The 23,330-nt window shown below is 33.1% G+C and overlaps 6 protein-coding genes across 9 annotated transcripts; 3 read left to right on the forward strand and 3 right to left on the reverse strand.

The window, feature by feature from the left end:
* Positions 1-113: 113 nt before the first annotated feature.
* Positions 114-4,201, forward strand: LOC100741632 (dynamin-1-like protein). The gene is made up of 7 exons (XM_012389447.3): positions 114-517; positions 665-1,229; positions 1,344-1,591; positions 1,691-2,407; positions 2,696-3,017; positions 3,098-3,309; positions 3,399-4,201. Exons 1-7 carry the CDS (start codon positions 416-418, stop codon positions 3,453-3,455), a joined length of 2,223 nt encoding a protein of 740 aa, XP_012244870.1. The 5' UTR covers positions 114-415; the 3' UTR covers positions 3,456-4,201.
* LOC100740907 (SET and MYND domain-containing protein 4-like) lies at positions 4,074-6,965 on the reverse strand. Its single transcript, XM_033322642.1, has 5 exons — positions 6,896-6,965; positions 6,676-6,778; positions 5,473-6,325; positions 4,696-5,338; positions 4,074-4,595 (listed from the first exon to the last, which is right to left on the reverse strand). The coding sequence occupies exons 2-5, from the start codon at positions 6,690-6,692 to the stop codon at positions 4,087-4,089; spliced, it is 2,022 nt and encodes a 673-aa protein (XP_033178533.1). The 5' UTR covers positions 6,693-6,778; positions 6,896-6,965; the 3' UTR covers positions 4,074-4,086.
* A 182-nt stretch (positions 6,966-7,147) lies between these two features.
* On the forward strand, positions 7,148-8,557 carry LOC100741868 (V-type proton ATPase 21 kDa proteolipid subunit). The gene is made up of 5 exons (XM_003492015.4): positions 7,148-7,430; positions 7,632-7,680; positions 7,798-7,881; positions 7,979-8,372; positions 8,437-8,557. Exons 1-5 carry the CDS (start codon positions 7,370-7,372, stop codon positions 8,467-8,469), a joined length of 621 nt encoding a protein of 206 aa, XP_003492063.1. The 5' UTR covers positions 7,148-7,369; the 3' UTR covers positions 8,470-8,557.
* A 54-nt stretch (positions 8,558-8,611) lies between these two features.
* On the reverse strand, positions 8,612-11,913 carry LOC100741751 (carnitine O-palmitoyltransferase 2, mitochondrial). Its single transcript, XM_003492014.4, has 7 exons — positions 11,658-11,913; positions 11,533-11,573; positions 10,866-11,424; positions 10,252-10,785; positions 9,691-10,180; positions 9,422-9,614; positions 8,612-9,313 (listed from the first exon to the last, which is right to left on the reverse strand). Exons 1-7 carry the CDS (start codon positions 11,700-11,702, stop codon positions 9,181-9,183), a joined length of 1,995 nt encoding a protein of 664 aa, XP_003492062.1. The 5' UTR covers positions 11,703-11,913; the 3' UTR covers positions 8,612-9,180.
* Positions 11,914-12,218: 305 nt separating this feature from the next.
* LOC100741151 (mesoderm induction early response protein 1) lies at positions 12,219-15,850 on the forward strand. 4 transcript variants are annotated; one of them, XM_012389448.3, is made up of 5 exons: positions 12,219-12,864; positions 12,971-13,106; positions 13,354-14,421; positions 14,494-14,621; positions 14,856-15,850. In XM_012389448.3, coding segments are annotated over exons 1-5 (1,956 nt in total). In that variant the 5' UTR covers positions 12,219-12,862; the 3' UTR covers positions 15,478-15,850. The 4 variants fall into 4 exon arrangements, with proteins under 4 accessions (XP_012244871.1, XP_012244872.1, XP_012244875.1 ...); XM_012389449.3 differs by having other exon boundaries at positions 14,859-15,850; XM_012389452.3 differs by having other exon boundaries at positions 14,831-15,050.
* A 540-nt stretch (positions 15,851-16,390) lies between these two features.
* LOC100741985 (nucleoporin NUP188 homolog) lies at positions 16,391-22,962 on the reverse strand. The gene is made up of 5 exons (XM_003492016.4): positions 22,715-22,962; positions 22,375-22,585; positions 21,813-22,277; positions 21,602-21,726; positions 16,391-21,530 (listed from the first exon to the last, which is right to left on the reverse strand). Exons 1-5 carry the CDS (start codon positions 22,741-22,743, stop codon positions 16,655-16,657), a joined length of 5,706 nt encoding a protein of 1,901 aa, XP_003492064.1. The 5' UTR covers positions 22,744-22,962; the 3' UTR covers positions 16,391-16,654.
* Positions 22,963-23,330: the final 368 nt, after the last annotated feature.

Below are 23,330 nucleotides of genomic sequence, written 5' to 3' on the forward strand. Positions count from 1 at the left end.
TATTTCTGGTTTAAAGTAAGTTTATACTTACTATAAAAATTATTTGCATATTTGTAAATTACTTAGAAACGATTCTTTATGTATAAGATTTAAACATAAAGTACGTTTGTATATGTAGCGTTAAATATCATAGGATGCGTACGCGTGTGGACTATTTGAGGCAGAGAATGGGTGGTTGGAAACGGGAGGTGTAGAATTGTTGTGGTGATTTTGGCGAAAGTATTTGCATAGTAAAAATTAATATAGTGAACATTAACACTTGCAAATAATTGCATTTCCCTTAAAAATACTTTAAATACTATTGTTGACGCATGTAATTACGTATAGTAAAAGAGCATTTTGCACCGGCTCGTAACGCATAACTGTCTTCAGTCAAGCAAGAATCGATTTACTTTGCGATTATTCTATAACTATAATGGAAGCTTTAATACCTGTAATAAATAAATTACAAGATGTATTTAATACCGTTGGCGCTGACGCTATACAGTTGCCTCAAATTGTTGTACTTGGAACACAGGTTAGTTAATTTTTAAATGGCAAAAAAATAATTGGTAACTACAACCTTAATTTGAATATTTTTTCTTTTTGAATGTAAAAACATACACTTTCTAAATTATAAATAATGTCGAAATTCTTCATTAAATATAACATTTTATCTGTTTAGAGTTCAGGAAAGTCATCTGTAATTGAAAGTTTGGTTGGTCGGTCTTTCTTACCACGAGGTACTGGTATAGTTACTAGGCGTCCTTTAATATTGCAACTTGTTTATGCACCTAAAGATGAGCGTGAACACAGAAGTGCAGAGAATGGAACATTAAACTTAGATGAATGGGGCACATTTTTACACACAAAAAATAAAGTCTATACAGATTTTAATGAAATCCGTATGGAAATAGAATCTGAAACAGAACGTATGGCTGGATCTAACAAAGGAATTTGTCCAGAACCAATTAATTTGAAGATATATTCAACATCAGTTGTTAACTTGACCCTCATAGATCTCCCTGGTATCACAAAGGTACCAGTTGGAGACCAACCAGAGGATATTGAGGGTCAAATACGACAACTTGTATTAAAATATATATGTAATCCTAATTCCATTATATTGGCTGTTGTTACTGCCAATACTGATATGGCTACAAGTGAAAGTCTAAAGCTTAGCAAAGATGTAGATCCAGATGGAAGGCGTACATTAGCTGTTGTTACTAAATTGGATCTGATGGATGCTGGTAGCCTATTATTATTATTAACATCTTTATTATTATAATACTTATGTGCTGTTACTTAGAATTTTTAATTTATTATAATAATTTGTAAAATCATCATACTATATATCATTCTAGGAACTGATGCTATAGATATATTATGTGGTAGAGTCATTCCTGTAAAATTGGGAATAATTGGAGTAGTTAATCGTTCTCAACAGGATATAATGAATAACAAAAGTATCCAAGATGCATTAAAGGATGAAGCTGCATTTCTGCAACGTAAATATCCTACTTTGGCAAATAGAAATGGAACTCCTTATTTAGCTAAAACATTAAACCGCTTACTCATGCACCATATCCGGGACTGTCTCCCAGAATTAAAGGTAATAATATGGATTTTGATTGCTAATAATTTACAGTACATAGCTAGAAAAAATTAAAAGTAAACATAATCTGGTAGAACTTATATTTTTCAAAAACAGACAAGAGTAAATGTAATGGTTTCACAATTTCAAACCCTTCTTAATTCATACGGTGAAGATGTTAGTGATAAAAGTCAAACTTTACTTCAAATTATTACTAAATTTGCAAGCAGTTACTGTTCTACTATTGAAGGAACAGCTAGAAACATAGAAACAACGGAATTATGCGGTGGCGCTCGAATTTGTTATATATTTCACGAGACATTTGGGAAAACACTAGATTCTATACACCCGCTGGCAGGTCTTACAAAAATGGATATTCTGACGGCGATTCGAAATGCAACTGGTCCACGACCAGCGCTATTTGTACCAGAGGTTTCTTTTGAATTATTAGTTAAGCGACAAATTCGAAGACTCGAGGAACCCTCATTACGATGTGTAGAACTTGTACACGAAGAAATGCAAAGAATTATTCAACATTGTGGTACCGAAGTACAACAAGAGATGTTGCGCTTTCCAAAATTGCACGAGCGTATCGTTGATGTTGTAACGCATTTACTACGTCGACGTCTTCCACCTACTAATCAAATGGTTGAAAATTTAGTTGCTATAGAATTAGCATATATTAATACCAAGCATCCAGATTTTCATAAGGATGCAGCTCTTGTGTCGTCTTTATTAAAAAATTCTAATGTGGATCATGTAAAACATAACAGGAAAGTTCCTTCTACTATAAGTACCACAACAACTACTCAAGTAATAGTTTCAAATGAAACAGTAAGTAATTATTGATAACATTCACAATTGTGTTAGAATATTTCAAATATAGTAATCATTAAACTTATATAATAGTCATAAAACATGTATAATCAGTGTATTTACCATCATTCATTGTTATAATATTTTCAAAAATATTTTTTTAATATTTAATAATTTCTCAAACGTATTTTTATAAAGATGTGATTAATACATAATTTTATTTTATTTCGTTATTAAAACATTAATATTCTCTGATCAATGTATTTTGTGTGTTGTGTAACTAAATGCATATAACGTTCCTAACAGAATGTAAAGTCAATCAATAATCAAGATGAAGTAGCATCTTTTCCTGAGCAGAGCAAGGATCAACAAGGACATCAAATGGTATTAAGCAACTGGTTGTTAAACAATCTTATGCCTCAAGGAAGAACTGATTCGACTAGTTCGATTGATGGTTCTCCAGTAAGAAATCGTGAGAACAGTACTTCTCCTCACCAAAATTCAAACCTAGTAATTGAGATGCAGAAAGCATCTCCACAACAGAAACCAGTAAATCTATTGCCGGAAGTACCAGTACAAACATCTCGTAAACTGAGCGAGCGAGAACAACGAGACTGTGATGTAATTGGTAAGGATAGAAATGTAGTACACTCTTCTAGAAAATAATGTTTTATATTGTTTATATTTATATACACCTTTTCTTTACAGAAAGATTAATAAAATCATACTTTTATATTGTACGAAAATCTATACAAGATAGTGTACCAAAAGCTGTCATGCATTTCCTAGTCAACTATGTAAAAGATAATTTACAAAGTGAACTCGTAACACATTTATATAAATCAGATCACGCAGATGTTCTTTTAAATGAAAGTGAACATGTTGCTGTTAGACGCAAAGAAGCAGCAGATATGCTAAAGGTATGCAGACAGAAATAATAACAATTTTGTTCTTGATATAAATCTAAATTGTTAATCTGTTTGTACATTTTTCTCTTTCTTTCTTACAGGCACTAACACAAGCTGGTCACATTATTAGTGAAATCCGCGAAACGCACATGTGGTAACTTATTTTATATATTATTCACATGATTAATTTATAGTACAATATAGACAATTTGATGGTTTAATAGATAAATTGACAGATACGATCACATGTACGTCTAAACACTGTATATAATTTGTATTTTTCGTTCAGGTAGTATTTACAATTACAACAATAATTTTTAGGATTTTAATGTACATTTTCTTTTAGTTTTATTTTAGAGATATAAGAAATAAAATATACAGTCACATGTGCATTTATAGTAAATATCGATATTAAATGATCAAGATATTGCCACTTACAACAATGGTGCTCATACCACAGTTTTGAAAGCCTTACCAAAGTTATGCGAATGTCTAATTTACATTAAAACATCAATCATTCTATAACTACGAAATGTAAGGGCAAATGTAAACGATTATGAATGCTGAGCAGTTTATTATATTTTGTAACATTTTGCATCACATGAAAAAATTGAAAAATGAATAGTAATCTATGCAAAAGGTATATAATATAAAAAATCTTGTTTTTTTTAATACTTGTGATACAGATCCTAAGTCATGTGTACAATTGCGTGTTCATGTATGTGTGCATATAATGCATATATATATATACATATACACATATTAATATTTTTTGCTGATTTATTGTTATTAAGAAGTACAGCCAAACTGATTGTAACACTGAATAATACATTGTTGCGTTTTGATAGCTTCCATGTTTGGTGTGGTAAAACACTTTTCAATAAACTGTATATGCTCAAGCAATTGAGGGAGTGCCTGTTCATAATGACCTTCATACATTTTAGAAATGGCATCTAATCTTTTCTCAACTGATTTTCGAAATTGATTCTTTATTTTTTTTAAATCGGTTTTTTTATTGCACTTACAACATTGTTTACTCGATACGTTTTGCGTATGTTTTTCGTCTAATGTGATTGTACCGATAATTTCTGAACACATCTTGCATTTGTAATTCATTGTTTCGGGTAACGGAAATTGCCAATTTTGTGTACAAGCTTCGCATGTACATAAGAAACAATACTTTTTCCACAAGTATTCAAGCCTTGATAACCTTTTCTCGCTAAGCCAGTGTGGCCCATAACAATCAAGAATCTCAGTACCCTTACCAATAAAACGCAATGTTCTTAGCACAACTGTCCCTGTCGAAGATTATTTATTATATATTATTATTAGATTATTTATAATATATAAAACATAAGAAATCATTAATTAAAAGCAATTAAAAGCACATTTTTTTACCTGACGGATAAGAATGACGAACTACGTTCGGATAACAACTATGGTTTATAAGACTAATTGAAGGATAAATTGCTCCACCTATATTTCTGGGTTCCCAAACATGCGTTTTTTTATCATATATATTTTCTACAATTTCATAAGCATTGCAATTAATAGCCTGCAAGTTATGCAACATTGCTACTGCCAAGTAGATAAAAGATTCTTTTAAGCAAATAACGTCCATTTTACTCAAGACAAAAGTAAAGCACTTCGCTAAAAATATAGCTTCAATAGCACGAGCAAGATTTATACTAGATTCTATCTTCGTACAATGAGTTTCTAAATTTAATATAGTATGGTAATCGTAAGTACAATAAGCTTTATTTATGCCTAAATCTTTATATTCCTTATTTTTTATTGTAACATAATCTCGGAGGAAATTGTCATTCATAAAAGGAATTTTGCTTTTTTCCGTATTGTTGTTAATTTGTTCAGTACTTAAAGATAAAAACGCTGATATTATCATTCTATACGCTAGCAACAAATGCGATGTGTGTTGCATTGATTCAAAATCATTTCCATAGAAAGCATCAAATATAAAACATTCGTATTGATGATACATTTGCCACGCTTCTCTGCGACATTTTTCCGAACAGAAAGATACCTGTAGAAGTACAGACTTATTCATATTTTTAAAATAATATATTAACATCGTGTTAATAGAATAATAAAATACGAGAAGACAAACACGAACATGAAACACGATAAAAACGAATCAAGATTATTTATATTACTAACTGTTTGACAAAAATGGCAAGGAATTTTAACACTTTCGCTCGATTTAAGAGTAATATGACAGTGCAAACAATTTCTATCGAGCGCTTCTTTATTTGTACTGAATGCAAATGGTGTTTCGACAATAAGAACAGATCCTGCTTTGATGTTTCTGGTAGCTATGAGATGACGACCTCGTTTCTCATCAAATTGTAGTTCAACAGCATCCGAACAACTTTTAAGAACGGTATGTTGCTTCCCATTAACGATCGGTATCACTGATGCATTTTTTTCTATTAATGCATTCTCGAAGGTAACACTTTGACTTTTATTGTATTTTTTACGCAATCTTTTGTCCTGAGAAGATGATACTTTCAAATTTTTATAGCATTCACGCTCTAATTGGATACATGCTTTTCTACATTCCGAGAAATCGTTCAAATATTCAGTAGTTTTATCGTGAAGGTTTTCAGGAAGTGCAAGCATGCATTCGCAATATTTCAAGCATTTTACGAAAGCTTTTGAATTATAACAATCTTGTGCGCAATCTAGAAGCGCATCCAGGAACAATCTACTATTTACACTGGCCTTAAACAGTGTTTCAGTAAGGATACTACTTTTATCTGTCTCTTCGTGCACAATTCCATCCTTAGCTATTATTCCGCGACTTTTCCTGTAAAGTTCTGCTGCTTTAATATCATCCTTACCCCTATATGATTCAACTATTTTTACGTTTTCAATATAGGGTATGTCTATAAGAATCTTTATCATTCCCTCCCTATCTCCCTTTTCAGAAAATTCCTTGAAACGATTTGCATATGGTTCTACAATTGCAGCATTATAAGCAACTTTGAAAAATTCGCTGAAGTTGATGTACCTATGACAAATTTCAATCATTTATACGTATTCAATAATAAAATTAATTTAATAATTAACGCATAATTCATATAGCCATGTGCATAGCTAATTTAGATTTCTAAATGTGCTAGTGGAAGTTAATAGATGGTAACTAACGGAAGACCGAAATAGTTCGAGTAATAACTTTTTAACTTTTACACATGTATTTGCGGTGGTATTATTTTTTACTCGTGGTATTTTAACGTATAAATTAAACCTTGTCATTAATTTATGTGCTTACAAACTTAACTATAGTTCAGTTTTGAAAATAAGATGCAAAAGATATTTTTCTAAATGTATAAAAGATCATAAGAAAAATTGCTTGCTTACCCTTTGGTAAAAGACATGATTTTATAAAATATTGATAAATTATGTAATTATCATCAAATTAGCAGTTGCACGTTTATTGTAGATACATAACAAGACGAATGAGCTGTAAGAAATTCTAAAATTAGATCTTAGATTCCACGCTCAGACGTATAAATGATACCTATCATAGCATTTTAAATTTAAGATTGTTATTAAGAAATAACACATTAAACGTACTAACACTATTAATACTATTGTCGTGCATTACCAGCTTTTAGTATTTGATAAAATTTCAACAATAAAATGGATATAACCAAATTTGCAAAATTAAACAAAAATTAATATAATGCATATATTTTAATATTTCTAGTGATCTACAAAAAATACAAGTGTATGCTTATGAAATATTTTAAGTAATTCTAAATATAACAATTTGCAAATTCTGTTAGAAATTAAAATTTAAACATTGATTTTTAATACAACTTTTTTACAATTGATGTCACTAGTGTAGGTAACCATCAAGAATACTAAACGTCACATGATAAAAACGGGTGTGAGCGCTGTTCTCTTACTTCGTACATGAAATGTTCTTATTTTAAATATTTCGAAAACACTACGTTGTTAACATATATTTTAAAGTTGAAATTATTCATTTGTTAGCGTTTTCGTATTTCTCTTAAGGAAAACACGTAAAACAGAAATTAAAAGTAACACAATGAGATACATCTTGGGCACTACTTTTGCAGGCACTGCTTCTGCAACTACTCTAGTATTAGGTATTAATTGACTTTTATCTATTAAATTATTAAATATATCAATTTCTCAAATAAAATCAAATATTACAAAAACTAGTTATTCAAAGTGAAGCAAATTTGTTGCAAATTTTATTAACAAGAAGCTGATTATAGACATTTTACCTTTGTAAAATTTAGTATGTCTTAAATATCTTAAATATCGTAAATAATGCTTTATTACAGTATTGTATCATGTATTTACTGGAAAAGGAGAGCGTGTTAGCGTCGCCTGGTAAGTAAGCACGTTTAAGTTAAATATAGTTTTTATCCAAAGTTCCAAAATACAAAAAGTTATAAATATGTATATATGTATGTATAGAAGGATATTTTTATGAGACAACATTATTAGGTTTTTAGAAAATACATCACCACATATGTGGGCAACTCTTGGTATTGGTCTTGCAGTTGCTCTGTCTGTAGTTGGTGCTGCATTGTAAGTTTCATTCTTTTATAAATATATATAACACACCCTCTTTTATATATATATATATATATATATATTGGACAATAATATTAATTCATTGTTTCAGAGGCATTCATACCACAGGAGTTTCAATTATTGGAGGTGGTGTAAAAGCTCCAAGAATCAAAACGAAAAATTTAATTTCTGTAATATTTTGCGAAGCTGTTGCTATTTATGGATTAATCACTGCCATTGTGTTATCTGGAATGTTAGACGAATTTAGTTATCCTATTCAAAAGGAAGAAGTTCGCAATCAAAATTGGTTAGCCGGCTATTTAATATTTGGAGCTGGCCTAGCTGTTGGTCTTGTTAATCTCTTTTGTGGTATAGCCGTTGGCATTGTGGGTTCTGGTGCAGCTCTTTCTGATGCAGCAAATTCTGCTCTTTTTGTTAAGATTCTAATTGTAGAAATCTTTGGCTCTGCTATTGGACTCTTTGGATTAATTGTTGGAATTTATATGGTAAGTTACTCATTAAAAATATTGCTATGTTTAAAAATATTAATACATTTTTTTACATTTATAGACGTCTAAAGTAAAAATGGGAGATAAGGTATAAGTTTAAAATAAATAGAAATGCTACGAAAAAAACCATGAAGTATTTTTTAGAATCACAACATTTCATTCCATATTTAGTGACGACTAAAAAGAAGATTAATACAAAAGAAACTATTAAAAGAAATAGTGTTTATTGAAAAGAAAATAAATACTGGAAAAGATGTTAAAAAGCATAATTTGTTTGTTTAAATTAGTATAAAAAACCTTTATACAAGGTTGGTATTTGTTGTTACAAGAGGTTCCAGGGAGATTTCAATTTGAATAGCTGTTACAAATTAATAACTTAGGTATATAGACTTTTGTGTATCAACCATGTGTATAAATAACTATTTCTGCTAGTGTAAAGTTTATTGCTGTAATGCAGTCTTTTGATTGGTGTTCTGAGTGCGTTATAGCGCTCTCTCTTTCAAATGTGTCTACTGTATATATCTTTTTTAACCGAAATATTACATTAAATAAATATGATACTATGTTACATTCATTAGTATATGTGTAAAATATACTATGTATAATATTATTTATGAGCTGTCTTATCTTTATTAGATAATACAAAAAATATACTTCTTTGTTTTATAATAGTACAAAAATTCTTAACTAATACATTGTATAAAAATTCAAGATATATAATATATATATATATAACCAACAATATTAAAAATTTTTTTCATCCTTAATACAATAATAATTGGATAATTGCACATATGTAATACTATCATTTCCCACAAGTCATTATAGAATGAATGTTCTTAAATGCCTTCTCCAAGCATTTTACATATTCGTTTGCGTTATTATTCCTTTTATAACTTGTCACAATAGCTCCCAATCTTTCATCTTGAATCATGTATCTAAGCATTAGAATAATGTGTTTCAAACAAAATATTCAAACATTCCATATATGTTATTAAATTGCAAATATGATGCTTGTAAAGTAATAAAGAAGAAGTATATCTTACCCAATTCCATATCCATTGTTTACTACTGGTCCAAAACCACCAGCGCATATAGCTGGATCTGAAAGAGTTGATGTAGATAAAATATTATGATTTATATTATCATACGCCGGATCCGAAAAAATAGCTGGTTTCGGAGTATTTGAATGCTCCCAAATTTTTTTTAACGCAAATAAATGTCTATCAAATCCTTGCCCTATAAGGAAATATGTGAATAAACTTTCAGTACCATTTCAATGTTTATTGATATGAAATTAATGTTTTATAATTACCCATAACAGCTTCCTTGGAGAGTTTATTGTGAACGTTACTGCAATTAATTATTAAATTTTTCAATTCAGATTTGGATAAATTATTATTTTTTTGAGCTATAGCTTCACATGCTTTTTTCGTTTCGATTGTGCATGATCTCAAAGTTTCTGTTCGACCATGTTTAAACGCTGCTGTACTACAAGATTCATAAGTTGGTACTACATAGTTCCTTTGATAATATAAAGCTAGCTGGAAAGCTAACTGCATAATTGCATCAGGACTTACACCAAATGTTTTACACTCATTTTTACCAAATTCATTAAATATCATATGATCAACACTTAATTCTCCTATCCATTCTCCAAATTTTTCCTTTTGTCTATTCACAATATTTTGTACTTTGTCATCTATGACAAAGTTGAGTTTCTCAACTTCTACTGCTCCTTTTTGAAGATATTTAATATCATCAGCACAGAATTTTGGTTGTTTTGTTATGTCATTACCTATATCCTTAAAATGAGAAAAGAGAAAGAAATGAAATTGAACATTAAAAACTTATTAATTCATTTCTACAGAATTACCTTCAAAAATCTTAAGACAGCTACACCATCTCCCCATGAATGTTCAAAATTTATTCCAGCATATCCATCGTTTGTAACAATTAAAGAAAATGACTTATCAAACCACCTATTTGTTCCATCCGCATGAAGATATGTCCTAATTAACTCATTATAGTCAGTTCCAACATGCATGTCATCTAATATCATTGTAAATATAGCAGAATCTATTTTTTGTAAAATTTCTTGGTTACCAATCTGTGACAAATATGCTCTTGTGTTGGCCCACAAGTCACGTTCTGATGTTGTAAGTATTCCAATAGGCCTTTCATTGATGGATATAGTAGCTCCTAAAATAGATTCTAAACAACTGGCTATTTCCTTTGGTTTACGAATATAGCCATTTTCATCTATTACATTAAAAGAGTAAAAGTGCCCTTTTCTCATGACAATTATGTTTTTGCCAGTTGCATTCTCATAAATTTGATCTTTTTCTGGCTTTGGTAATCTTGTTGTATTAAATAAGTTGTGATATTGTGACATATCTAATGGAAAGGCCTGAAAAAAATTTTTTTATTTGGGATAAAAAAAGATTATTTCATAGTATTTATAATTCATGTAGAACTTGTGATTTTTACCTTAAATAAATAAGCTCCATACCAACTGAATTGAGGAGGTAGAAGTCTTGTAATAGTATGGTAAACATTATTCTCATTTGTTTTAGGCTTTAAATAAAATACTTCAGGTCGTAAAACATTCTCTTTTAAAGACTTCATAAATCGTAATGATGATACAATAAGATTTGTGGCTTTTACTAATTGTATATTATGTTCTGGATTTGATGCTGGATTAAGGACTAAGAAAGGATTATAGTTGATAGGTAAAGGTCTACGATCTCGAAGATACATATCAAACCAAGGTTCACTAATATAGCTAGTATCACGATTTTTAGTATCTTTTTCAATTAATTCTTTGTGCAATCCAATACCATCTTTAGTCAAAAATTCATTAACATAAATTTCAGTTTTTTCTAATTGTTCCTTAGATAACAATGGTTTTTGTGCATTTAGATACCTTCTACATGTATCCTCTAATTTTGGAATAGGTAAACGTGGTAGAGATGGTTGAAAATGCATTGTTGGAGTCTTACTTTTTTCAATATATTGATATGCTTCATCTCCTTTTACAGATATACTTCTGTAGAAAAAATATATGTATATATATATTTCTCTCCTTTTCTTTTTTATGGTAAGAGTATAATGTTTTACTTATTAGTAATATATTGAATATTCAAGTGTTATTTACCTTGGAATTTGTAAAAATAATTCTACTTTACCCTGCTTAATCTAAAATATAAATATTTTATTGTAATCATAAAATCGTTGTACATAAATTATATTTTAAATAAACAAAGTTGGCGAATTTCTTACCAGTTCCTTTTTAAAATAATTACGTTTGAATACAAAAGGCAGCATATTGTACTTATTCTATAATTTTTATTTATACTGGCACACACTATATATATATATCAAACTTTATAAAAATGGATCTATAAATTATGACAAGTAAAATTGTAATAGACAAAATATATTGAGTAATATCTTTTTTACGTCAATACTAATTTAAATAAATGACACTCATAAATCATTCTTAAAGTAATCGTTAGTATTAATTTTATTGTCATGTAGAACAATGTAGAAGAAAGTGTGTATAGCATATACATATGTAATATATATCCATTATTCATAGTATTACAAATACATTGTCTTTTTCCTTTTTTAATTAAAATATAAATATGTATAAGACTTATATATGTATATGATTTAATATATATCTATACTATGTAAATATTAAGAATTAACGAAAAGTTAAAAGTTTATAAGGATGCATTTACAAGAATTGCCACAAAAGTATTTATTTAGGAAAACACGTTTTTCAACCAATGGTAAAACACTTTCTACATAATCGTAAGTGTTCGTGATTGGTTGTTCTAACGCGTTTCATGAATTTCCCGCTTTTCAGAATGATATAGAAGCGTAATGGAACATTTGATGAATATAAATAATGTATTGTGCATTTTTCAGTTTGTTTTCTCAAAATTTATCAGAGTTCTGTATGATTTTTTTTGATACGGTTGAGACTGTTTTGTCATTGATTAAAAATGTGCCTTAGAAAAATGTTAGATATATCATAAAACTTTTGTGTGAAAAAATTTTCTATTCTTTGTGAATATGTACATTGTAATCAAAGATTCTTAGTGAGGTGTAGTGAAATTCGAAATAGTACGGAGTGCCAGAAACAAGAAACTAGAATACAGTTGATTTGTATCATATTGTTTGTTAAAAAAAATGAGTGGTTGTCGTGAATGTAAATGTCAGCATTAATGTCATAAAAATTTAAGGTTAGATTCGTGTTACAAGTTGCATATTACATTCTCTTAGTATTACTTTGTTTATATGATAAAAGTGTTTATAAATAAATTATTGAAACCAGAGAAAATCTACAACGTAGGTAGCTCAAGAACACTCTTCTTCATCATTTTGATAGTGTGCATCGCTCAGTGTATTACTTTAGATACGGCCATCTAACATCTACGTGATATGTTTCAACTTTGGTTACTGCAAAAAATATAAACATGTTAGTATAGATAAATCAATGAATAGGTTTTAATATATTTGATAATCAATGACTATTCTAAAAGAAGAATATGTAAACAAATTTTTATGTACTTAATAATTTATAGGGCAGATCGAGATTATGAGATGGGTCCAACTACAGAAATGATGGTAAATGATTTTGATGATGAACGGACTTTAGACGAAGAAGAAGCTTTAGAAGGTAGTGAAGATTCTCACAACGAGTTGTCCAACTTACAAAAGGTATAATTCTGAATTGACAGAGCTAAATATTTAACATATGCGATGTTCATTTTGTAACAAGATTCTGATCCCAACTATTCTAGGATCAAGCCTGTGAAATGAAAAAATCAAGCCCATAAATAATTACAATTATGATAAGTTTCTACAACACTTTGGACTCAAAGTGCGTTCTCGTAGTGAGATTCGTATGTTTAGTCGGTTTGCTATATGTGGCATAGTAATCATTTGTGTTCTTGTCTCCTTTCAGGAAGGTGATATGCCACTAAAAGACCTACTTGCGATGTATGGATACGGGGACCCGTCTACAGAAAACTCAAACAGTTCAGACCAAATGCTAATCCCATCTGGAAGCGGCGATCCAGAAATTGAAGAACAGTATTCAGATAAGGGAGATAACGACGCGGATGACGACGAAGATGATGACGAAGCGGATGCAACTAGTAACGAGCCAGATCTCAAGCAATTTTACACAGAGATGTTGGTAAAAGGAAAAGATTCGTCATCGTTGGTGTCAGGATCGACGATGAAAGGAAGTAATACCAGTGATGTAGGTACTGGAGACAATAACAGACGACACAGAATTCCCGATGATGATGAAGACGATGAAGAAGGTGAAGGGGAAGAATGTTCTATGATCGATGGTTGTAGTAACAATGAAAATACAAGGACGACTTCAACAATGGGTGGCACTACTACTGCCAAATGCAGTAGCATAACCGCGCTTGCTAGCTGTACAAACGATAATACGGGAGGTGGAGTAGAAGGTAGTGTTAGCAGTGGTATAGTAGATGGAGGAGAAGATGGAATAGTTAGCGGTGGTATAGGTAGCGGTACGTCAAGATTATTGCGAAGCGTTTCACGACCACAGAGCGAAGAAGAAGAAGACGATTGCGATTATAGTCCAGACGAAGAAGAATGGAAGAAGACAATCATGGTCGGTATTAATTACCAAGCGGCTATACCAGAAGGTCTCTGTCATTACGACGATGCTTTACCTTACGAGAATGAGGACAAAATGCTGTGGGATCCCAGCCACATACCCGAAGAGGAAACTGAAGAATTTTTAGAACGGGCACAGTTACCAGCCGTAAAAGGTGGTTCTCTGCCGACAGGATCTCATATTAGAGACGACGAGCAAGCTTTATATCTATTGTTACAATGTGGTTACAATCTCGAGGAGGCATTAAGAAGACGAAGAATGAACGTCGTACCGCCAACGGATGCAGTTAGTCTTTGGTCGGAAGAAGAATGTCATAATTTTGAATCTGGATTACGAAGTTACGGAAAAGATTTTCATCTTATACAGAAGAATAAGGTATGCATCAACCTCGAACTACTTTCCAGTAGCGAGAAACAATTGTACATAACATAAAGGTCATCGTAACAGGTTCGAACGCGATCTGTTGGCGAATTGGTGCAATTTTATTATCTTTGGAAGAAAACGGAACGGCATGATATATTTACATATAAGGCTCGCTTAGAAAAGAAGAAGTATGCTTTACATCCTGGTATCACGTGAGTATTTTCTCTGATTTACACAAATAGAATTAATCGTTTAGAAGATCAAATGTTTATAAATTTAAATTGCCATAATGATCGAATATACTGTATTTATATCTTTTTTCTTCTTTTCTTTCATTAAATAAATCTTCATTAAATTAAGTTTCAATGAAATCATATACTTTCTGTTGTTATATTTTTATGTTACGATTGAAAACTTGAAGTATGACAAGATCGTTGAATCGTAAGCAGGGACTATATGGACCGATTTCTGGAAGAACAAGAGGGTGTTCGCGATCGTAGCAGTTCACCAAATGTTCATTGCTTATTGTATGGTGATGCGAAACGGCAAAGGACAACCGTTAATGCTCCAAACAATGACGAAGCAAAATCGGCGGAACCATGGGATGGTACCGTAATTGATCCTTTAGCAGATTCGAATGGACCAACGCCAGCACCGCCGCCACTCCCTCCTCCACCTCCACCACCACCGGTATCAACCGCTGTGACTGTATCGTCCTCAGGTTCTGTTTCAACTACATTGTCATCATCTATATATTGTACTACGTCAACTCGTCATTCCGAATGTTCACCGTCCGATTCTAGCTACACTAACCCACATATGTGGTCGAATTTGACGTCTCGAAGTCACTCTACCTCCTCTATTGTAACGACAATTACGATAAATACGACAACAACTAGCACCGTTCCGATGGTTACGGCCGTTGGAATTACAAGTACGGTTACAAGCAGTTCTACCATCACTTCTGCCGCCTCTAATAATTTCTATCATTCGAGAGTGACGTCGAGAAGCAACGATGTACACGATTCACCATCGCCAGAGAACATTTTACCTCATTTGCCCCCTTAGCGTCGAACACGACTTTCAGGTTTTAAGCCTGGAAGACGTCCTATGTCTTGGTGCGATGTGATCCATTTAACACTCGCGTTATCACTATTGTCGTAACATATAATATTCGTTAATATCATGAATTATATTTTTGTACTGTATCGTATAAATATGATTATCGATCGATATAACAGAAACAAAGCAAAGAACAAGTTTTTCGCAAAACTAAAATAAAATGATAGCAAAATAAGTAAATCGAAAAGATAATTAAGTAGGATAAGTGGCACGTGAACGTGAATTACTATAGCTTTTTCCATTTTCTGCTTTCTACTTTCCGACAACTACTTCTGGTTCCGTAGATGAGGTTCATACAGGAAGATGAGTTTAAAGTATTCGTACTTTACAAACTAATTAAACGTTATTAACGTTACAAATGGCAGGATTGTATAAATTGGATGCAAAATTTATGAAAATAATTATACTGTTGTCGTCTAAGCACTAGGGATGTGCTAGAATCCCATAGTCAGGTTGGACCCCAAAAGTATTTGGAGACTCGAGAATATCGGGATTCTCGAGAATTTCGAGAATGTGGACTACATTTTAGGACTAGCTCTGTTGATACTAATGACAAAGTGAGTTCGGGTTCAGAAAATTCTTAACAAATCCCGATATTCTCGAAATACTTTCGAGACCTGATCTGACCCGACCCGATATTTTTGATTCTCGCACGTCTCTACTAAACACGTGTCTAGCTCCTGATACTACTAAGTGTACAAAAAAAGCGATCTATAAGTTTGATGAAAATCAAAATTTCGATAATCTTTTAAAATGGTTAAATTAAATGAAATTTAATGAAACTGTACTTATTTCTTTCTTTTTTCTTTTGTATTTTCACCAAGGATACACAACATGTTAGACGACTCTAAATACTTTGGTCGTCGTTCTATCATATTTTATTTATAAGAAACAAATTTTAAACAGCACATTTGTGTATCCTTGCACTTAATTTCTTTATCCTTTACACACGCTGAAGACGTAGAATTATATCTTAAATAAAAAATCGTTACTTTATTGTGAATTTCCATATATACTATAAATAATCATAAATTTTTACTTCTTTTGTACGATGCCGAATATTTTCCTGTCGTTTTCTTCCCTTTTTCAAAGAGTTCAAAGATTTATCGCAATCTCGATGCTGTTATGGATACTGTGTTAAATCTAGCGATTCCACCACTGTTTTCAATAATTTCCTCATCAAAGGTAAAAACTGTACACTACTGATATTGGTTGTGAATTTTCCCGTAGTTAATATGTCTTCTACAAGTTCCTTTCTTTCTGTCTCTTTTAATCTGGCGGGTAAGACAACTTGATTGAAGTCAACAGTTTGTTGAATAGTTCTTACGCTTTTGGCGTCGGGATTAATTAACGATCCTTTAACCTGCCAATCGTCGGGAGTACCTCGATGTTCCAGAAAATCGAAGAAAACTCCTAATTCGGTCACCGTTTCGCGCGCTATTAGCTGACGATCTCGAAGTGCGATTCTTGGACTCCTGACCCCTTCTAGGGCTTGACACAAGATTAACACGAGATTGACTTCAAGAGCGAATCTCGTATTATTTTCGTCCATAGATTCGAACCAAGGGTCGCTAAATTTTTGATATTTCGCTACGACAGGGCTGTCATTTCCGGCAGACACTCCTTTCGTTACGTGTCTACCGCTTGTCAAGGCCGTTGCTCTTGACAGAATAGTATTTTCACAAATAAGTGGATCGTACGGTCTCCGCACAAGTCTTGGGCTACTTAACAGTGGCACAGTTACATCTAGGCCACTAACGTACACCAAAAATTCACTCGCTACGTTGGAAGATGATCTCGAAGTGGAACCGGATGCCGCATGGATAATCCTCCTTAAATCTTTGCTCGAATGCATTCGTCGATCCTCTGGCGCGGCATGTTCCCATTCCTTCTTAGCGGAATCTGATTTATCTGGTTGGCCACCGAGAGAAACGGACAAAGTACTCACAGGTTGAGATCGAGAATGCAAAGCTTGCGTAAATAACTGTGTCGAGCTGATTATCGTGCCGTAAGTTAATCGCGGGCCGGAGCTCATGCTCATCTGGGGTGGTCCGAAGTTCATTTCCGCCATGGGAGTATACCAAAAGTCTTGCGTATATATAGTGTCTACGAGAGTGTTTAGTCTTGGTGAAAAGTGAACGAAGCTTAACGCACAAGTTGTGTTTATGACGATCAATTTGTTAACTAGTAATTTTAATTCACCACTTGGTGATCTTTTGTCACAAGACTCCAATTCCTCGGCACTTTCTACGCTGATACCGTCGATGATGAACTTGAGAATTCGCGGTCGCAGTAACAAGTTTACGGTATTATCGTATGCCAAATACATACATTTGATCAGAGTCTCGCAAACGTTTGGCTGTATCGAATTCCAAACGTACGGCTGTGTTGCTACGATATGAATAAGAGCAACGAGGGATTGTACCAGATCGGCAGCAAAAAGATCCGCTGTATGTCTTAACAAGGTCGATGCAACCATTAATTGATATTCGTGAGAGTTAAAAAATATGACGATAGATTTTATGTAGATGGTAGGTGTTTCTCTAGTCACGAGTCCTATTACAAATTCAAGACCGAGCGTATAGAGCGGCCACCAATCCTGGCATCGCCACTTTCCATTCGGGCAATCGTTGTACAACGAGTCCAACATACTGTTTCCAATGTCGCTGGGAGGAATTAGGCTCAACCATAGTTTCGCAATATCATTCTCATTGACGGGATGTAGAGTGTACGGTGAACGAATGATTAAATTGAGCAAATTAAGAGCGGCCGTACTAAACCTTAAATATGGATACTTTTGCAAAGTAATACCGATGCATGTCATCAATTCCGGTATCATTTGTCGAAGTTGCACGCAGCTAGACTTTCGTTGATGCTTCACGGTAGAACTTCGTTCCACGTAGGAGCGTAATAATTGGGTAACCATGCAAACAGCCAGTGTTGCTGGTAAACTTTCCCGAATCCCGCGAACGGTTTCCGCATTTCTTTCATCGGCATTCTTTTGCGCGATCACGCTATCGATGGTGACTGTTTTGTCAATACCTTTTCGTTCAACCGAGTACTGTTGCTGTTTTCGTTTCTCCAATTCAGTAGCGACTTCCTTCAACTCCTCTAACTCGCTGGCAGCGATTATACAGGAATGCGATAAAAGATATTCGAGACTCGTCACGTCTTCGCGTAAAGTGCTTTTCACACATTGCACGCATCCGAGAAGTAGAGAAATCAGCGTTTGACGCAAAGACTTTCCATAACTGCGATAAGCTTGGCCGATTTCTTGCATTAGCTGGGTCAATCCCGATTTGAAAATTCTAGAATCATCGACGCACATCTGTTTCCAAGAAGTGATACATCGAAGCGTTAAAGACGCCAGTAACATTGTAATTTTTTGGCTAGAAACATTATAAGATTGTTTGATTCGTTCCAATAACGATTCTAAAGAACGTTGCGTTATCAATTGCGCTTGGGATACGTTAATAGGATAATTTTTTGCTATTCTTTCGTCGGTTAACGTGACGATAAAATTATACCAAGATTCCAAATTAGTTTCATACAAGGAATCCGTAACATTACTATCTCGCTTCTCATTTCTGTTTGACTCTTCGCTATCGGCGTGTACATCGTCCAGTATATATATCGTCAGTTTCTTCCAATAATCCGTTGATTTATCTAAAAGTTTCTTCAGGTTCGTGTTAAAATCGTCTTCCAACGTGGTACTTTTGAATAGCTCTAAAGTAATTATATCCAGCAGATGAGAATAACCTTTCACACCTGATACTATTTCTCTAAAAAGCGGAGCAAATAACTGAGTCCAAAAGTTCTCCCGCTTTCGAAAAAAGTTAACAAGAATCTCGTTCCTATGATACCACATTGCTCGTAATAACGTCATCGTGCTGTTATACAATTTGTCACACACGATGTTATCTTTTTCATAGATTCGATTTAGGTATTTAACTAGAAATTGTCTGCATCCTTCTGTAAAAAATTCTTCCACCGATCGAGGAAATATTCGTTTGCATTCTGCTGGATGTACGATATTAAATAGAGCTTCCGTTAGGCCGGGTTGCTTTTCTAGGCACACAGCAACCAGTTCAAGAATAGCGACTTTAACATCCGCGACACAGGTTGGCGACATAAGCCCTCTACGAGAGGCAAAGGTCTCTCGTATAGCGGTACCGTCCATACCCATACAAACTAGAAGCGACATAGATGATCCTTCGGCAAATTTTTTCAACAGTCTAACAGCCATCGCTTGCAAAGGCGGACTAAACCAGACATACAGATAATTTACAATTGTTGGCACTATTAAGAGACCGTTTGGTACACGAGGTGAAGAATATAAGGCAGCCTCTAACGGTGACCTATCTCTTATTTCAAGACCCAATGATTTTCGAAATATTAGTAATCTATTTACCACGGACAAGGCTAATTGTACGCTTTTCATCGCTTTGAATCCCTTTCCTCGAATCCAATCTGTTTCCGCCATCATTTTATTATGCAAAGTACGTTCGCCAGTACGAATCAGTTTTAATAATGCGTGTCGTGGTTCTAAATACAGTAAACTATACGCGACAACAAGTTGTAATTCATTACGTATATCCTCCTTTGGTAGACTAGATTCGAGCGCTCTATGAAGGCAAAACATACTTTTTAACCATAAGTCGGTTCTTTCCGCGTCCAAATCGAAATACCAAGAATCTAATTTCGGTAAAACACCTTGCAATAAAAATACCATACCAGGTATTTCTATTGTATATAGAGCTTCCTCGTTATACTTTCGGATTAAATATTTCGATAAAATATCTAGATATGCGTTTAGAATTGGATACGAGTGTGCAATCGTTTCTATAGCAGATAACCACGACGCAATTATACCACCATCGAAAGAAACCGCTTCTGCAAAATCTAATGTTTTTTGATACCGATTATTGAATCTTGGATAAACACCAGCTCGCATTCGCGACAATATTTCTTCCGGATACTCCAACACGAGTTCGGATGAAATACCGATGCAAGCTGCAACTATTTTGTATATGTACATTTTCTCTTCAGGTAATACTGGATAAGAAAATCTGTTTATAATTTCAAAACTTAGTTCTGCTGGAATGACCATACTTTGTCGTATCCATGTACGTTTGGCTAATGTTTTTAACAATTTTAAGCCCTGTGAGACGTGTTCGGGCAAATTCTTATTCATTTCATTAGTTCCTGTAATTCTGCCACCTGCTTGAGAAAAAAGTTGTTCTATCTTGTGATGTAAAGCGTCCCAATAGCTTGCCTTTTGACGAAATATCACTACTTCCCGTTCACTTGACAATATACGTATATTTTCACGAGGACAACCTTCTAATATCGTATACGAGTTTTTGTGAATTGTACATTCTTGTTCGTATGGTCTCAACGGTTTATTATGGTCTCGTTGTCGTGGTATCTCCAATGTTAACGATTGAAGATTATCCAGTTCCATTGCGATTCTTTCGGCACTTAATTCTGACGCGCTCGCCAATCCAATTGCAATGTTCGTTAACGGTTCAAACTCGTACGGAAACTGTTCAGCTGCGAATTTATAAATCAGCCACAAACCATCGTTACGCTCTTCCCAAAATCGGGCCGCAGTTTCACTAAATTGAATTGTAGCAGCTACAGCATTGAAAATATCATTTAGCGCGTTCAATTTATCTTCGTCAACGAAAGCACATACCAAAGTAAGAAGATTATATACACTGCTCCGTACAATTTCAGCATAATGGGTTTTTTCACAAATCATTTCGCTATTCATCAAATCTTGTAAATAATGAAAAACATTCAGTTGTATAGCTTTAATACCGAATGGTCTAAATCGATTCATCGTATCAATATTTTCAGGATCGATGGCATAATTTGCTAACATCCAGGATAAGAATAGTGGACTATCCTGAGGAGAATTGTCGCGAATGCATTTTTGTTCAAAAGTTTCTTGCATACTCTTTCTTACGCTCTGTATCCATTCTTCCATGTTGGGACTATAAAGAAGAAATATTTTTAACATAAAAATTATAGTTCATTCTAGGTAAAAGTATAAAAAAAAACATACTGTTTTCTGACATCTAATGTTACTAAAAATAAAGCTGCTTGACTATACTGTATTTCTTTAATTTTTCTGGCAATTGCTTTTTTATCTTCGTGACTTTTTGTACTTGCTAATCGCCTTGGTTCTCCCTGTAAATGTAAAATTATCAGATTATTAGATATGAGATACTATCCACAAAATATACCAAGATATGTAAACTTTGGGCAATGCTTACTCCGATGCTTTCATAAAATTTCATAAATTCGGTCTCGGCAATATGAATATCGTGAATGATGACCGTTAATATATGCAGTAATTCCCGCATTTCTATAAGGCTACTGTTGTATAATCTGTGTAGGTACTCTTCTGTACACAGCTGCGATCGTATCGGTGGGTTTACTGTTTTTAACGCTTCTATCTGTTTTCGAATAGATTCTAATAGCCCTCCAAATAGGACATCATCGAAAAACTTTGCAAATTCTTTTTGATAACGATGCCCTTTATCTTTGTATTCGACCATAAGTTTAAGGCACTTTATCACGGTCATTCTTTCAGAGTAATAAAATTCCCAAATATCGTCGATCAATGCTTTCATCGATGTAAAATCTATAAGTTGCGATGCGAAAGTTTCCGCGCAATTTCGATACTCGTATTTTATAAAATTACATACTAAATCCCATGTAATTATGGCGTCTAAATTCTAGAAAAAGAAAAAAAGAAAACAGAATGAATCGATTATTTTTCACGATAATTAAGGAAAGAAAAATTAGACGCAAAAATTTATTTGTAATACATACGAGAAGTGGAGCCAGTTTACTAATTAATTCGTACATTCTAGGGGATGGATCATTTTTGGGAATGTTTTGAAGCGATGCTTCGGTATATGGCTTAAAAAATAATAGCCCTTCTTTAAGCAGTTTAGTTTCCTTTTTAATTTCATCTTCTACTAATTGTTTTTCACACCGGCACACCGTATCCGATATTAAAAACCATAATTCCTTGCAATAACTTATATTCCATATAACATGAATTCGTCATTCGCGACAGTGATAATATGAAAAAGATTCATTTTTATGAAGCAATAGAAATAGCAAAGATTTCATTAATTAAATAAAATTTCAAATATTATTTACTTACGGTAAACTTCCTACGGTAGGTACTTCCATCTTCAGTACATTCGTTTATGTAAAACATGTAAAATGTGTTAAAAATTTCTTATAAGATACTTAAGGTATACGAAATTTAACTAAATATATCATTTAAACATCCTATTTATACCTATTTTACTAACATATCTTTAAAACTACTATTATAAACAACGGCCGAGACCTAACCTCAATCGGCATATAAAGTCTTTCGTCTGATACCAACGTACGAGTTTTCGGTTAATTGGACGATAGATTTGTATATTCCTGAAACGATGATGTACTAGGGATTTTAGGTTAGTTTATGTTGGTCGCACTGTCATAGATTTCCCGCCAAGAAGTGGCGCGTAGTTACAATTATGGCTTCTCGTTAGTCGAATGAAAGTGATTCTTTCTGGAAAGTTTGTAATTTTTGTACAGAAATTAATGTTGCTAGTATCAAGAAGCAAGTATACCTGATAATATTTATTTTAGCATAATTTTAGGGGGTGTTGAGTGATGTCCAAGAATTATCGTGTAGTGGTATCGCTCGTTTTAATTAATTTTCACGGATGAATAAGTAATACACTGTGTTATTGTGTGAACGTCAATTTTCGTCCCAAGCAAAA

Source organism: Bombus impatiens, unplaced genomic scaffold (genome assembly GCF_000188095.3).
Source record: "Bombus impatiens unplaced genomic scaffold, BIMP_2.2 scf_0647, whole genome shotgun sequence".
NCBI lineage: Eukaryota > Metazoa > Arthropoda > Insecta > Hymenoptera > Apidae > Bombus > Bombus impatiens.

Bases quoted from the DNA above. Each gene is read 5' to 3' on its own strand.
- LOC100741632 (XM_012389447.3), top strand. From the start codon at position 416: ATGGAAGCTTTAATACCTGTAATAAATAAATTACAAGATGTATTTAAT. The intron at 1,230-1,343 runs GTAGCCTATTAT...ATATCATTCTAG, and splicing joins ATTGGATCTGATGGATGCTG to GAACTGATGCTATAGATATA. The intron at 3,018-3,097 runs GTAAGGATAGAA...TTTTCTTTACAG, and splicing joins ACGAGACTGTGATGTAATTG to AAAGATTAATAAAATCATAC.
- LOC100740907 (XM_033322642.1), bottom strand. The intron at 5,339-5,472 runs GTTAGTAATATA...GTACTTCTACAG, and splicing joins CTTGCCATTTTTGTCAAACA to GTATCTTTCTGTTCGGAAAA. The intron at 4,596-4,695 runs GTAAAAAAATGT...AATCTTCGACAG, and splicing joins TCGTCATTCTTATCCGTCAG to GGACAGTTGTGCTAAGAACA.
- LOC100741868 (XM_003492015.4), top strand. From the start codon at position 7,370: ATGAGATACATCTTGGGCACTACTTTTGCAGGCACTGCTTCTGCAACT. The intron at 7,681-7,797 runs GTAAGTAAGCAC...CAACATTATTAG, and splicing joins GAGCGTGTTAGCGTCGCCTG to GTTTTTAGAAAATACATCAC. The intron at 7,882-7,978 runs GTAAGTTTCATT...TCATTGTTTCAG, and splicing joins TCTGTAGTTGGTGCTGCATT to AGGCATTCATACCACAGGAG.
- LOC100741751 (XM_003492014.4), bottom strand. From the start codon at position 11,702: ATGCTGCCTTTTGTATTCAAACGTAATTATTTTAAAAAGGAACTG. The intron at 9,615-9,690 runs GTAATTATAAAA...ATTTCCTTATAG, and splicing joins CTCCAAGGAAGCTGTTATGG to GGCAAGGATTTGATAGACAT. The intron at 9,314-9,421 runs GTAAGATATACT...TCTAATGCTTAG, and splicing joins AACAATGGATATGGAATTGG to ATACATGATTCAAGATGAAA.
- LOC100741151 (XM_012389448.3), top strand. The intron at 14,422-14,493 runs GTATGCATCAAC...TCATCGTAACAG, and splicing joins ATCTTATACAGAAGAATAAG to GTTCGAACGCGATCTGTTGG. The intron at 14,622-14,855 runs GTGAGTATTTTC...TTGAATCGTAAG, and splicing joins GCTTTACATCCTGGTATCAC to CAGGGACTATATGGACCGAT.
- LOC100741985 (XM_003492016.4), bottom strand. From the start codon at position 22,743: ATGGAAGTACCTACCGTAGGAAGTTTACC. The intron at 22,586-22,714 runs GTAAGTAAATAA...ATGGAATATAAG, and splicing joins CCTACCGTAGGAAGTTTACC to TTATTGCAAGGAATTATGGT. The intron at 21,531-21,601 runs GTATGTTTTTTT...TCTTCTTTATAG, and splicing joins ACATTAGATGTCAGAAAACA to TCCCAACATGGAAGAATGGA.